The sequence below is a fragment of the Syngnathus leptorhynchus genome, chromosome 14 (genome assembly GCF_054491065.1).
Source record: "Syngnathus leptorhynchus isolate UIUO chromosome 14, UIUO_Slep, whole genome shotgun sequence".
In the NCBI taxonomy this organism is placed as follows: Eukaryota; Metazoa; Chordata; class Actinopteri; order Syngnathiformes; family Syngnathidae; genus Syngnathus; species Syngnathus leptorhynchus.
Window position 1 is genome coordinate 5,909,463 of NC_141208.1, and position 14,770 is coordinate 5,924,232.

Here is a 14,770-nt window from a genome sequence, read left to right on the forward strand (position 1 = left end):
GCATTTAAAATTGTTCCAAATGGCCATAATTTATTTGTAAAAAAACAAGTGTAAGAGCACTGAATTATACGTAAATGTTTCATTGTGAAAGTGATGTTGAAGTTTAGATGGAGCTCTTCACCTCTGTGAGCTCCTCTATTCGCACCAGTACGCTCTCCATCATGTCAAAGGTGTGTAGGGCCGAATGGAGGGCCTGGTGGGGAACATGAATTCCAATCATGTCATCACAATGCTCTTCCAAGTACAATTCGATGAAAAACATAACAGCCATTCACCTCAACCTGAGACTCGGAGGTCATATTTGGCAGCTTCCCATCACCGACGGACACTGAAACCACAGATGTCTCTGGAAAGGAAGGTACTGCACGATTACTATCACTTGAGACACGTTGCGGCTGTTGGACTGACCTTTGACATTTCTCTTATTGTTCTCCACCGTGGTGCTGAGCTCCCTCTCATAGTGAGCTCTCGACATATTAATCCCAACACGAAGGGGCTTCAGAAACACATCTTCTATTTTAGACAGCGCTGTCCAAATCCCCGTCTGTGAAATTGAAACATAGTTTGAGACACTAATGTGACGAAGATGAGACAGACGCTAACCTTGTTCTCTGTCACTTTATCTCTTATGACGAGGTAACGCAGCAAGTTCAGAGCCTCCATGAGTCTGGGGGGGGAAAACAACGTGGCCAAAATAGGTAAACTATGCGATTAGAATTTCGTCCAAGAAGTCCACCCAAAATACCTCAATTTTAAAAAAAGACGAGTGGAAAATACACTAAAGTAAGACAGTGACTCTTCTTCTAGTGAGCTAAATCTTCATAATAGTGAGAAGAAGCGTGCAACTACGTGGAGCTCACCTGTCCAGGTACTGTAGAAGGTCGGTCTCAGGGCCGTCTGGGAGAGTGAAGACCAACCACAGCAGGGGCATTAAGCGAAAACCCTCAAACCAAATGTTACTGTTCCCGGGCTGCGTACAAGATAAATGTCATGAGAAATAAAATACCGGGATGTGACGTTTAAAACGTGCAGCCTCACCCTCAAGGCCACATCGATCTGACTTCGGATGTTTTTGATAATGTAGCCTTCTATTCCGGAGTGATTACTCGTTTTCAGAATGATCCTGAAATGAGGCCAACGGGTTAAAATGTGGAAAATATTCAAATGCTTCACTTGTTGACTTACTTGAAAAAATCATACTTGGCTTCAAGATTAAACTTCTCAAGGCTTAGCTGGAACACCTTCAAACCTTTGCATCTCTGAGATTGTAAACATGGGATTGATTTGAATATGAACCACAACGTTAACATGCGACGTATACATTTAGGATTCATTTTTTTCCCCAATATTTGATATCTATTTTATACTGGTTCTTATTACAGTTGAAAAAAAAAAAGTGCATGGACGATGGGACTCACCAACTCACGTTTTGGACATATGGTCATGACCTTGATTAAGTTCTATAAACAAACAGATAAGAAATTAACAGCAAGTTCTTTTAGCAAAGAAAAATCCAAGTTGCTTTTATTTACGTTTACCTGAGGCACAGTGCGGAAGGTTTTAATTTCCAGTAGTTCCGGAGGCAAACTGTTATCGTCCACACGCACAAGACTATTTTCATAAAGTTCCTGCATGATTACACTTCTCTTATTTGTATTTATTCGTATACAAACAACATTGTGTTTCAATAACAATTCAAAAGAAATAACTCACTAGTCCTTTCTGGATCCGAAACTCTTCACTTCTAAAAAAAAAAAAAAAATAAATAACATCAAATGTCAAACTTTTTTTCCCCACAGAGAATAGACTTCAAGATGGCCCGACAATATTTAAGGAGCGGAGGAACAAACTCACCTGGACAGCAGGAGGTCGACATGATCCAGATTACAACGAAGGCTGAACACGGGACTGCAAGACAATGTAAGAGTGAATACAATTTCTCATACTTGCCGTTAGACGTTCAAGTCTTACTTGAAGACGTAGGGGAAGGTGTCGGCGGCGAGGTGGTGAACAAACACCAGGTGAGCCAGGCTGGCTCGCGACTCTTTGGGATAGCACACTTCCTCCTCTAAAAAGCCCGCCGCTTCTTTCCTCTTGCATAGAGGCCGATACACGAGGCTCGGCGTCGACTCTCCGATAGCGGCGAGGTTGTTCTGTGAGAAACGTGGGAAGCACGCTCAGCTAGAAAATTGAAATTGCCAGGTTGGAGAATGTCATACCAAAATCTCGGTTGCAAAATCCCTCAGAGAAGCCAAAGCGTCGGAATCTTTGAGTTGCACCTCCAGAAGAGGACGACTCAAAGTGCTCATGCAGCTGTGAGATGGATAGAAACAGATAAAGGAAAGACAACATGGCGAAGAAAGAGAAACCTCAACCTCATCACTCACAATTTGACAAGTTCTGTCCTCAGCTCCTCTTGTTCCATTCGGTCGAATCCGCTTTTGGAGCTTTCGCTTGACTTGCAGAACTCACGTTTGGCTTCTTGGACAAAGGGCTTGACAAAGGCAGTCAGGTCACAGCAGCAATGATAGAGCGGGAAAGTCTTGTCCTCCTCCGACTCTTTGGTGTGAGGGACAGGGAGTTTGGCAACCTGGTCCAGAATGGAGGACAAGGCCATGCCCAAAGAGGACGCCTTACGACTGCCCAGGCGCAGCAGTACTGGCGGCATTAAGACACGTGCAGCAAAACGGATCAGCGTGCCGCAAAAATGATCCAATGAAGCAGCTGATGAAATTCCTCACCTTTCTGCAAAGGTTTCAACAGCAAATGGAGGCTCTCAGCTATGGCGACGGGCTCCTCCTGCTCCAACTGCTCCAACAGGCCGATCAGCAACTCTTTAGGTCTGCACGTCTAAAATTAAACACCTATGAAATTGACATCTGTTCAAAGACAAAGACACAATTTCACCTATTTTAACCTCAAGTAGATGATTGAAAATGGCCAGACAGTGAAGAACGTTCTTGTCATCCTTCTTCAATAGAACTTGAATCAGAGGAGGCAGAAGGTTCCACCCCATACATCTCACAATCTCCTACAAAGAAGCAGACATTTACCAGGGTATTTGGAGCTGCACATTTTAACAAGTGGAAAGAGAAGAAGAGGCAGAGAAGGTCCCCATCGCTCTATTTTGATTTTCACCCAACATGTTTATTTACCTGATTTGTGTCATCCAAGACAATACTCAGCACTTGAGCACTGTTTCCCTCCTCGATGCATGACCGACCAGCGGTCAGAAAGATGTCGTGATCTTCGGTGGTGTAGCTGTCACATGGCAGGGCTTGCTAGATCAGAGAGACAACAATGGATGAGAAACATCTCATATGACCAATTGATTGAAAACGATTCAATTTCAATTAACCGGTCGGATTGGAAGACACAATGAAAATGTGGGATTTTATTTATTTTTAAATCATCCAGGTTGACTCACACATCTCTGCACCACATCACTGAATTGATCCAAAGCCATTCCGTTTGTCTTCACGGGCACTCCTTAAATAAATCAGAAGAACAATCAAGGGGGAAAAAATGTGCTTATGCTTATTATACGAAAAGAAAGAAAATGACATTGGTAACTGTAAACAGACGAGTCAATGCTAGCTTTGAAACATCATTAGCTTAGCTACTAGGTATACAAACACAAATATACATATCTCTTAACTTTGTAAGCACAATTTAAAAAGACTTACATCAATTAATAATTGTGTACCGGATATGTGAGGACTACGATGAAACAAAGTTGAACTTCAGTGGAACTTCAGTGTCCAAATAAACCCCACGCCGGTTCGGGGAAAATCCGTTTATAAAATTCGGCTCATCTGTCTTTCCGTAGCTTTGTGACGTCACGGGTCAAAGTTGAAATCGTGCCAAAACAGGAACAACATGGAGTCGATAGACAGAAGAACTACCTCGAAAGCGAATAAAAAGGGTAATTTAAGAATTTGTTTTGACGAATAACTTACCCTTTCAACGTGATGTCTTTTTGTCGTGGCAGGTGGAAAGCACGCCAAGATGATGAGTGCGGAAGCAGAAGCGAGAAGGTTTTTAAGTCTTTAAATTTGTGCGTCTCTTCGTCGAATAACCCATTCAATTCCTATATTTAGTATAAGTAAAAATAACAGACAATGTACACTTGCTTGCCTGTCACTATAGTTTGCTGATCTAGATAGAATAAATACATTACTTTTCAAACCGATTAAGAGATGTTGATTATTTAAGGACTGGGTTGTTTGTTGTTCAGTTGGCTTTGTTACTATACTGTAATGTCTGTTCGACAGGCGAGAGGCGATCCGGGAGACTCTGAGGGAGAGACTGGAATTGGAGAAAAGAGCTTTGCAAGTGGTGGAGCGTCTCCTAGAGGACAGCGTGTCTGATGACTTCTTGCTCGACTGTGTGCGTCCAATTTTCTTTGCCCTTACCTCCAATTTAAAGTCATGAGTAACTTCTTCTGTGTTTTAACTCTTATGTTTTCCCAATCCAGGCCAAGTTTATCACCAGTGCTAATTACAAAGATGCTGTGGAGGAAAGATTCATCATCCAATTGTGTGGTTATCCTTTATGTTCAAATAAACTGGAAAAGGTATCTACATCCAGTCATCATATGTTTATTACCCAATGTACAGTATAGGTGTCATGCTGGAGTTTGTTTACCTTACAGATTCCAAAACAAAAGTTCAAAATTTCTACTAAAACCAACAAGGTGTATGACATCACAGAGCGCAAGGTGAGTGCTGTTACATGCGGCAGAAAAGAATAGTTTGTGAGATATGCGCCGAACATGCTGTTTTCAAATTTGCCTTTTCTCTGCGTAGTGTTTTTGCAGTAACTTTTGCTACCGAGCATCCAAAGAATTTGAGCTGCAGATATCAAAGACACCGCTTTGGCTCAGGCAGCATGAGCGGTATGTGTACCGAACTCCAATTTGAAACACAAATATGACTTGACATTTTTTTTTTTTTTTCCTTCTTTCAATTGTTGTGGTTTGTGGCCACAATTTTATTTTCCCTTTCATGTCAAGTCTGGGGTTCCCCATTATTCTCTTGATTCTATGATTTCGTTTTAGTGGCCTCAGTTTTCCTGTATACACAGTTAATGTGCACAATGATGAAGTGAAAATCACTGAATTCTCTTGCAGACCGCCAGAAATCAAGCTGAGGACGAAAGGGGACACGTATGTATTTTCTTCAGTGAAAATATACAGTGGAAATAACCATCATAAATATGTACTCGTGTGTCCAGCGGGAGTTCTGGTGAGGAGGTGTGTCTGACAGCAAAGTGCCTCCAGGAGGAGGACATTGAACAACCGCTGAGTAGTCCACCTGAGGACCATCAGGAGAGTGGCTTCACTACAGGCCACAGCGACAGCAGCGACGACGAACGGGAGCAAGACTTTGTTTCCAGCGTGGTCTCCCGGGAACAAAGACCCAGGGTGCACTGGGGTGACCGGCCCAAACGTAAAAATGAAGGCAAGGGAGTTGGGCGAGCGGAGGCAGAGCGTAGAAAGGTAGCTAGCGAACGATGTCCACGAAAGCAGAAAGCAGACGTTGCACCTCAGAACAACCATGGAGAGTTACATGAGGAAGCCAATGTGGAAGATCAGCTGAATTCATGCAGCCTCCACACCCTATCGACACCTCCAACCTCTCCTATTGCTGAATCAACTCGCCCAAGCAACACAGATTCACAAAACGTCCAAGAGTTAAATGCGGACGGCCGGCTGAGCCTCAACATCGTCCAGGTGGGGATGAGCAAGCGAGGGGCGACAGGGTTACGGAGTCTTCTCAAGAACCACACCCTCGAAGCAAAACACAACCCGATTGAACAGAATCTCCTAGAATCCTTAAGAGCGACGCTGAACGAATGGCTCACAGCTGAGAGCCTTCAATTCCTGCATGGCACTGATTGTGCGCTCAAGTGTCCTTCTACGTACGCGAAAGAAGAAGAAGAGGAGGAACTGGATGAAGATGACATTGAGGATGACGTGACTGAGGGAAACGAAAGAATGGAGCTGGGGAGAGCCACGGCGCCGGTTCCTGACTTTGAGGTGCTCAAAAGGGAAACCCAGCAGATGGTGCTCAAAGTCAGAGAGTTTTACAAAGGCACCTGGATTGTACCTCAGGAGGTAGAGAGAACGAATGGAAATGAGGTGAGTGATGGGACATACATGTGTGAAAGTTAGAAACCACAAGGGGGCGCTAGACAAAAACATTAGTAGCACTTGAGTATAGAGAGGAAAGTAAGGGCCGCTGATGTTTCAGCGATTATTTATTTATTCCCCCGTCCTCCGTGGTTTCGTGCTTCGAATACATTCATCAGCAACATATTTTAAAAACTGTGTTTAAAAAAAAAAAAAACTCATGTTAGTTTATCTCACTGGTTGACCTTCCAGGACCAGAGCACAGGCGACTCTCCAGCTCTGCCACTGGTCGACTCCAAGGCACAGCACCTCATCCAGAAGCGAATCACAGTGGAGAAACTAGCCAGCTGGTTCGTGTCCACAATCTCCCGCATGTTACACACTGATTGTTATTGCAAATATTTGTCATTTTGTTACCACATTGTAACATTGTTACCAGCAAACATTGGTAAGGCGATTTACTGGATGTATTTCATTTCTGCCCATTTTGATGTGCAGCCTCAAAAACATTGTGGGCCCGCTGAGTCTCACGCTGAGTGACATCACCAGTGACCTCAACAACCTGGTCAGGACGTTCAGGTCAGTGCAGCACGCACGGCACACGTGACACATCTCCACGTATTCATGTTTCACAGCAGCGACTGATGCCAGCTCATGACTGCAAAATAAAAGCAATACAACTATACTCTTGGATAATTGTGATGAAAGAAATAAATTCATACATAATTGTTAGAACCTGTCATTTGTAAATGCAGTGTGCTGTCGAAAAGAGATGATTATGTTGATGGATCCCGTGCGGGAAATTAACAAATGGAAATTGCAAAAAAAAAGAAACATTCCGTTCTCTTTAGTCGTTGAAGTCGTTTTTCAACAAGTTTGCTATTAAATCACTGTGTAGGTGATTTAAGAGAAATCCGGCGTCCAGGAATTCTATTGTTTTGTGCCGAGAGGCCCCGCTGACACACTTGAAGAAAAACTAAAGGATATGCGTTGCTGCCAGAGAGACATACATCCGGAGAACTTGTACAGCAGAAGCCATGTTTGTGCCACTTGGCTCCTACTGCTTTCAATTCATCCCCACAACAATCACAATGTGGTTGACTGACCTTTACTGCTTTTTATAATACCACAGGTTTACCAACACCAACATTATCCACAAACCTCCAGAGTGGACCCTCATTGCTGTCATGCTACTTTATCTGTAAGTGTGGCTTTTACTAAAACTAGTAGGGATGGAAATATAACTCATTTAACGAGTGCACCAAATAAGTTGTCAATTCTAAAAATATTCAATAACTGTTTTTTAAAAACCATTATGATCCAATTCATACAAACGAGTGAGCGATCAATCTACCGCGCTGTCATCAGGGTACATGTGATATCGTCTCGTCCGCGCCATATGGCGTGCGAGGGGGTGCTCGGGCGTGCGCTTACGGGGATGGCAATTCTCAAACAGTTCCGTGCTCCTCCCATCTGAGTACACACTCGAGCTCGGCGGCCTTATCTCACCCACATTGTCCCACTCCAGATCCGTGATGGAGGACGGAAAACACACAAGCAGCCCTCATGTTAAACACACACACACACACAAGTTAAACTGGCACTTGAGAAAAGGTTCACCTGATTTCAACTGGCTCTGATTTACGAGACCCAAATAATTTACGTCAACGTCCGAGCTGACCTACATAACAACATGCTGTTATTTGAAATGCAGCGCCTCGGCGTATGAGTTGAATGTGCGAAATATTCTCCAATCATTTGTCATTCTCCATCGAGGGCATCTCAATTTTGATGGGCTTCTCTCTTTTCTTTCATTCCACGTAGCACACTTGTAGAGGAACCAGTGCCAGTGGTAGCACATGATTTCATCAGTCCCCATTCAAATCCAAGCTACTATTTCTCTGCCATGAATAATTTGGCGCGGTGTGGTTATCTATCTGCTGCTCGGCAGCTGCGGAGCTCGTCTGGCCACTATTGTTCAAGTCAGTTGAATAATGGATGCACCCCCTCCGCACCCTCCCCCCCCCTTTGCAACACGGGAACTTGAGGAGAAGCGCAGAACTCCAAGCAGATACGTAGACAACCAGAGATGGAACGAACAAGTTGACTATGTGGACTCATTGTACATTTAGATTCAATACAGAAGAAACGGTCTCATAGTTGTTGCAAAATGATTCATCAAATTATTATTACATGTTGATTTAATATGATTTTTTAATACTAAAAAAAACAAAATCCACCCCCATCCAGGTTGTCATGTGTGTCTCCAGTGGTTGCCGAAGCCTTGAAGACGCCATCGTCAGTCTTGTATCTAAATACCCTGATGGAGGAATTGGGCCTCCAGCAGCAAGACCTCTTGAACCTACTCCAGGCATTTACTCCCCCGCCGTGCTGACGTACAATACAAAAAAAATTCAGGGAATGAGCACTAAAACAAGTTCTGTCATTGGATCAAATAAAAATATTTTCCATCTTTTTGTTTCTTCCAAAATTATTTGGTGTTTTTAGGCTTGTATTACCTCATTTGTATTGTTAAGATTTTTAGTCCAATCAGATGTCAGCTTTTGTGTGTTGCCATGTTATTTGAATCTACCTAGGGCCTTCAGAATTATTTGTGCTGGTCCATGTAAACTTTGTTAGCAATAGGAATATTAAATTAATCAATTTTCATATTTATCCTGACAGGGGCAGCGTACAAGCCCTCAATCATGTCAGAATTTTTCTATCTTCTCATTGGTTGGGAGGAGCAAAACATCTCTGTAGTGACCTGAGAAAGTCATACATTTAATAATCAGCATCTCCGGTGAGTATGTTATTTATTATGTGTGTTTAGCCATGTCATTCGATAAATATTGAGGAGCGTTAGCTAGGAAATCACTTCCTAGGAACTTTGAGAACTTGGTATTCCAAGCATGCATGCGTGTCAAAACAAATCACACCCGAGATTTCCCAGTACAAAATGACTTGATGTGGACACGGCGCTTATTGCCGCACTGGAGTATATTTGACATTGGTCATAAAAGTGAGGCGAGTCCAGTTGACTTCCTTCACAGGCTGCTTTATGACATTAATTGCATTTGATAAACGGGTATGATATTTGATTTTCACCAGATGGCAGTCAGACCCCCCCCCCCCCTTTGTTTCAGGTGAAATGACTTGTCAGTGAGTTTGGGAACGTGATTGATGCGTCACATAGCTTAACACTTTTTTTTTTTTAATTTAACACAAAACTAAGAACATTCTAATCTTAAGACGTCAATTGTTTGAACAGATCACGAGCGGATACAAGCTTAAAAACGCATAACAAATAAACATGTACATAAGAACACAACTCGTGCGGTATTGCCAAATAATAATCGTCAACAACACAATCGACTTTATATGTGTCTGTCTAGCAATAACTGTGAAAGAACCAAAAGTGCATTTCAGGCTCTGGACGGAAGCCATTATTTGAGTCCGTGCTGAGTCTCCTTGTGCCTCCTGAGGTCCACTTTTCTCTGGAATCCTTTTGTACAGAGATCGCAGGCGAAAGGCTTGAATCCTGTGTGCTTTCGGCTGTGCGTGATCAAGTTGGAACTCTGGCTGAAGGCCTTGCCGCACACTTGGCACTTGTGCGGCTTCTCGCCTGCACGGAAAAGGAAAGGTGTCTTTCACACGTCTGTTTGCCGGACGTGATTTTTTCATCGCTAGTAACGTGTCTTGTATTAGCGTGTACAAGTTGTGCTACGAGTAAGAACAAAAGCATCGATATAAAGCACATGGAATAATCGGGATTTCCGTCTTTACCTGTGTGGATGAACGTGTGCTTTTTCATGTCGGACTTCTGATGGAATCTCTTGCCGCAGAACTGACACGGGTACGGCCGCGTGTTCGAGTGGATGAGAAGGTGCGTGGAGAGTGTGGATGAGCGCTTGAAGGTTTTGCCGCAGATTTTGCAGCTGAAGCTTCTCTCCTGTGCATGCATGATGTATTTGGTTTTTCACACAAGCAGACATGCAGGCCTCACTTTTAAAGGGAAGTTGATCTTTCACAACCTTTGAGCCACGGCACATAATTTACATGAGAAACGTTTTACACCACCTTATGAAAATGTCCACTAAAGTACAGTAGATATAAAAAGTCTACACACCCCTGTTCAAATACCAGGTTTTTGTGATAAAAAAAGGATAAATTAACCGGGGTGTGTAGACTTTTTATACATGTGCTGCAGTATATTGAAATAATGCTTATCTAAAAAAATCCCGTAATACTCCTAATGTATTGGCCACATACCTGCGAGTGTACTGCTCTGTGTTGGTCCAGGCTAACGGCATGGCCAAAGGTTTTAGCGCAAATCCCGCACTCGAAGGGTCGCGTCCCAATGTGTACCCGCCTGACGTGTACCTCCAGGCCGTGGGGCGTGGAGAACACCTTTTTGGCAGAAAAATGACTGACCTCAAGAGAAGAACTGACTTGCTGCCATCTTTCTATCTATGTTGTAGCAGGTAAGGTAACGTTACCTTGTAACACTTGAGGCACCTATAGGAGCCTTTAGGATCGAGCTGGTTGATGCACATAAACTCCTCTTCACTCGTAATGATTTCAGACCCATGCTGCTTCTCTTTTAGATCTCCAAACACGTCAGCATTCCTCATCCCGCACATCCGTTGGATTTGGATCGGAGCTGAACAGTCCTGGTAGCATCCTTTGGTCCGAGGTTCTGGGCGGACGTGCTGCAGCTCCAGCTGGTGCAAGCGCCGGTTGTACGGGACATTGTTCCTCAGGTCTGACACGGGGTAGGAGGACCAGGGGTAAGCGGGGAAGTGGGACATTTTGAAGTGGTGTCCGTCCTCCGCGGTGGGTGTGGTGCATTCCTCGGAATCTGAAATGTTGTCAAATGTGAGTGGAGAGGTGCATTTACTGCTGCTAGTTTATTGCAAACACTTAGTGGGAAATGCCCCAGACAGGCTAACGTATAACATCAATGTGGTAGTGTTATAACTCTTCAAGCAACAGATATTTGATCACAAACAGTGCAGCAATACATGTAAACATTATACATTAACTACTCACTCGCATATATTCTTTATCCTCTGCAAAGAAATACCCTGTTGTGTGTCTTATTCGCCTTCATGGCTGTGATACTGCCCTCCGGTGGCCAAGTTGCACACACCACAAGGAGCCACAATTAATCATGATGCAAAAAGTGAAGAATTATTTGTGCTACGTTGAATTGTGTTAAGTTATGTTTTTATGATAAAGCAGAGTGTTATTTTCCTTATTCAAAATTACATTACAAAATGTTTTGTTTTGGAGATGGAGACTGGAACAGATTAATAGCTTTTCATTCATTCCAACAGCCAAAGAAGATTTGACACAAATAATTTAAGATTTAGCCATTCAGAGAAATAGAAAAAAGGTGAATGAAATTCAATCATCGTTAATTGCATTATTGACCAAAGTAAGTCATCTCTTCTATTTTAATTTTTTTTCAATAGTTTGAGGAAATGTGTGACTCAAACTAATGTAACTTAGCTCCTCACATTATGAGTAAACGTTCTATTTATAAAACTGTTCTCCAATTCTGGAGTGACACATTTAACAAAACTAAACATCCTTTTAATAAGTTTTGATATGGAAGTTAAAGTCAGCTGTTAAAAGTTGGCTCTTATACAATATTTTATATTTATCATGTTTATATTAAACACGAGCATATTCTTTCTCTTTAACTGGCCATTAAACATGTTTCCCATTTTGATTTGGGTGCAGTATAGTGACATGGTACAATGAATTAAATGGAAAAAAAATAGACTGAAATAGAATATAATAAAATAGCATGAAAGGAAACATCATCAAAAATGTGCAATGGCCAATTATATTTCATTTTGATTTTGGTGCTTATTTGATACCAATAATTAGCACTGCATTTAAGTTGCATAAAAGACAGCATTAGTCTAAACAAAATAATTATTCATAAATAAAATCCTGCGTTATAGCCAATCAAAGAGTAAATACAAATAATAGTAAAACAATGCAAAACTAAAAATGAGATTTTTGGACTATTTTGCACTTTTTTTATTTGATCAAATAACCTACATTTTCAAGTTGTTTTATATATATATATTTATATATATATTTCGCAAACCTCAACATTTTAAAAGTTTACCCTCATCTCCAAATTCAAATTAGAAGTTTTCACGTATAGTAATTATGCCACTTTGTCTTGTGTGTAATCTTCGGCAACTTCCATAAAATATGAACTAAACACGCCATAATTTGAATGAGACCTGGAGAGTAGGACGGCGACGGAGGACGCCACAAATCACAGTCCGAGGCTCTGTCGCTCGCCCCGTAGCTCAGTGGCGAGCTGGACGGCAGTGAACCCGGGGACAGGACCTGGGGCCCGGAGGAAGGCCTGTCCGTGGTCACGGCCTCCAAACTCGAGTCCACTTGATATTTTGTTTCTAAAGTTACGAACAGAAGATATTTTATCAATCAATCAATCTTTTATTGGCCAAGTTTGAGCATACCAAACAAGAAATTTGACTCCGGTAGATCTACACAACATTTAGGTGACTAACAACAATCATCCCGACATTTGCAAAAATTGACAATTATTAAAAGAACGAGTCTTGAAATCTATTTTTAAAATCTATTCCTTTGATATTAAATTTAAAAAAAAATCTCGTTGATTGTAGGTGGAATACGAATAGTCACGTTGGTGCGTGATTCCGTGCGTAATTACGCATGACCAACCTGCGCTGATACGAGCCAGAAGTGTATCCAAACCGATGGAGAGGTCATCCAGATATCCAGGCTGGTGGTAGCTGTAGGCCCGCTTACTCTTCACCAAGAAAGACCTCGGCATCTTGCTTACAGTGAGTCAGAGTACAACTGTGTGTGTACTGTGTGTACTTGTCACTGCCTCTCACTTGACCGGAGTGCTTCTTTGCGCTTTGAGCGATTTGGGGTTGGGATTTCTTTCAGGGCTATTACGCATGCGCAGAGAGACCGCAGTGCCTGCCAGGTGTTGCGTGGCGCGTGGCCAAATCCCCTCCCGCTTAGAAGCACACACAGGTACATTTACTCATGGTTAACTAAATCAAAATCAACTGATATATATAAACATTCGGTCAGAGCCATCACATTAGGAACAGTTATTTTATGCTCACTATATTATTTATGATTGTTTTTGTCGTGTGCAGTAGTCTATGATTACTGTTACTATGACAAAGAATTAGATAGATTTTTTTTTCAGTACTTTTTTTTTTTGCAAACTACCACGTTGTGAAATACACATTGTGGTCACCAAAATGTGCATTTCACAACGTGGTCTATGTGTCTAGATATTTTTATTATTGGGGTGGCACTTTGTTGTCATGTATGACTACATTACGTTGTACTGATATCTAAGTCTAATCGAATTAAAAACATATTTACAATGTCATGAAATGCACTTCCTGTGTTTTCCCAGTACTTTGAAATGAAAGTTAAGATGAGGCAAAGACAAATAGAGAGTGACATATGAATACAATCAGACCTAAAATGAGCGTGTGTGTGTATCATGGATGACCCAAGCAGGTTGATCCATAGAAGCCTCGTTGTTTGGCTGCTTGTAACGTGATCCTGTTAATGAGCCGGTCGCCCGGTCGGCAGCCTTGCGCAACAGCCTGCCGGTGGAGACTTGAGGTGTAACTTTACAGTTGCTCTGCTTCATCTTACCAGCACTGACTTCAGCCTGATTGTTTTACACTATTAACCCCCCCCCCCCCCCATCTGACTTGCACTCAATTAGCCTGGAGTGGGACACAAATATGGAATATTGGTTAAGAAATCTGTCAGTTTCAAATCCTATCAGAGATTGCCAAGGTCAAAGTGATGTGGATTTGTGTTCCGTGTGGGAAGCAAAGTTGTTTGATGCAGCTGACGCAAGCACGATATAGAACACATGGCTCCGTACTCACATTGCACTGATACTTCAGCTGACACAAAGTTGCGGACTTGTTTTCAAAAGATGGTGCTAGAGGCAGTTTGATTTGTTGCTACAAAGCAAAGAAAAAAAATCATCATAAATAAATTTGATTAAAATTGATAATAATTCAATTAATCTGTTCCCAACAAAACATCACCCCAAAAGACTAATAAAAAAATGGAATGTGGAAAAACTAAACTGCATTTTAATAGACATTGTGCTTCTCCTCTTGGCGTGCGCACCTTGGCCACTAGGTGGCAGTACATCAGGTAACCTGCAACAAGCACTGTTTAAATGTTTGGAATTATTTCAGTTTCAATGCTAGTTTCATTATCCCACGTGTAGTGTTTTGCATAGTGTGTTAGCATTAAGCTAATAGCCTTACATGAGATGGAATATTTGAACGAGAACAATCAATCAATACTCTCTGTGGAAGCAATTTTAACGCAAATAAATAAATGATTCGGTCTGATAAGCTACCAAGAGTCTTCATGGTGGCATGAAACAGATTTTTTGAATAAACACACACTGGATTTATGAGCCAAAAGCCTGAACTGTCAAACCGATCCTCCCTGGTCGGAGTCTTTGTTTAGTCCGTTTGTCCTGCATCTCAATGCAAACCACAAATCGCTATCTCATCCCCTCACAGGTTCCTTTGACTCCTGCAGCCTAACCGCAGACTGGCA

At 42.1% G+C, this 14,770-nt stretch overlaps 3 protein-coding genes across 4 annotated transcripts; 1 reads left to right on the plus strand and 2 right to left on the minus strand.

Moving 5' to 3' along the window:
* Positions 1 to 18: 18 nt before the first annotated feature.
* On the minus strand, positions 19 to 3,920 carry glmna (glomulin, FKBP associated protein a). 2 transcript variants are annotated; one of them, XM_085929327.1, is made up of 19 exons: positions 3,687 to 3,920; positions 3,428 to 3,489; positions 3,156 to 3,281; positions 2,918 to 3,031; positions 2,742 to 2,850; positions 2,388 to 2,658; positions 2,220 to 2,313; positions 1,972 to 2,153; positions 1,855 to 1,908; positions 1,714 to 1,744; positions 1,539 to 1,628; positions 1,419 to 1,460; positions 1,186 to 1,259; positions 1,039 to 1,123; positions 861 to 970; positions 604 to 667; positions 409 to 544; positions 276 to 346; positions 19 to 193 (listed from the first exon to the last, which is right to left on the minus strand). In XM_085929327.1, the coding sequence occupies exons 2-19, from the start codon at positions 3,464 to 3,466 to the stop codon at positions 104 to 106; spliced, it is 1,782 nt and encodes a 593-aa protein (XP_085785453.1). In that variant the 5' UTR covers positions 3,467 to 3,489; positions 3,687 to 3,920; the 3' UTR covers positions 19 to 103. The 2 variants fall into 2 exon arrangements, with proteins under 2 accessions (XP_085785453.1, XP_085785454.1); XM_085929328.1 differs by having other exon boundaries at positions 3,707 to 3,829.
* rpap2 (RNA polymerase II associated protein 2) lies at positions 96 to 8,607 on the plus strand. Its single transcript, XM_085929325.1, has 14 exons — positions 96 to 358; positions 1,800 to 1,920; positions 3,830 to 3,925; positions 3,992 to 4,037; positions 4,275 to 4,389; positions 4,478 to 4,576; positions 4,655 to 4,720; positions 4,809 to 4,897; positions 5,132 to 5,167; positions 5,236 to 6,142; positions 6,386 to 6,483; positions 6,632 to 6,712; positions 7,266 to 7,334; positions 8,384 to 8,607. Exons 3-14 carry the CDS (start codon positions 3,880 to 3,882, stop codon positions 8,526 to 8,528), a joined length of 1,797 nt encoding a protein of 598 aa, XP_085785451.1. The 5' UTR covers positions 96 to 358; positions 1,800 to 1,920; positions 3,830 to 3,879; the 3' UTR covers positions 8,529 to 8,607.
* Positions 8,608 to 9,418: 811 nt separating this feature from the next.
* Positions 9,419 to 13,341, minus strand: gfi1aa (growth factor independent 1A transcription repressor a). Its single transcript, XM_085930330.1, has 6 exons — positions 12,869 to 13,341; positions 12,400 to 12,576; positions 10,633 to 10,994; positions 10,406 to 10,543; positions 9,920 to 10,085; positions 9,419 to 9,758 (listed from the first exon to the last, which is right to left on the minus strand). The coding sequence occupies exons 1-6, from the start codon at positions 12,978 to 12,980 to the stop codon at positions 9,580 to 9,582; spliced, it is 1,134 nt and encodes a 377-aa protein (XP_085786456.1). The 5' UTR covers positions 12,981 to 13,341; the 3' UTR covers positions 9,419 to 9,579.
* Between the last annotated feature and the right edge of the window lie 1,429 nt (positions 13,342 to 14,770).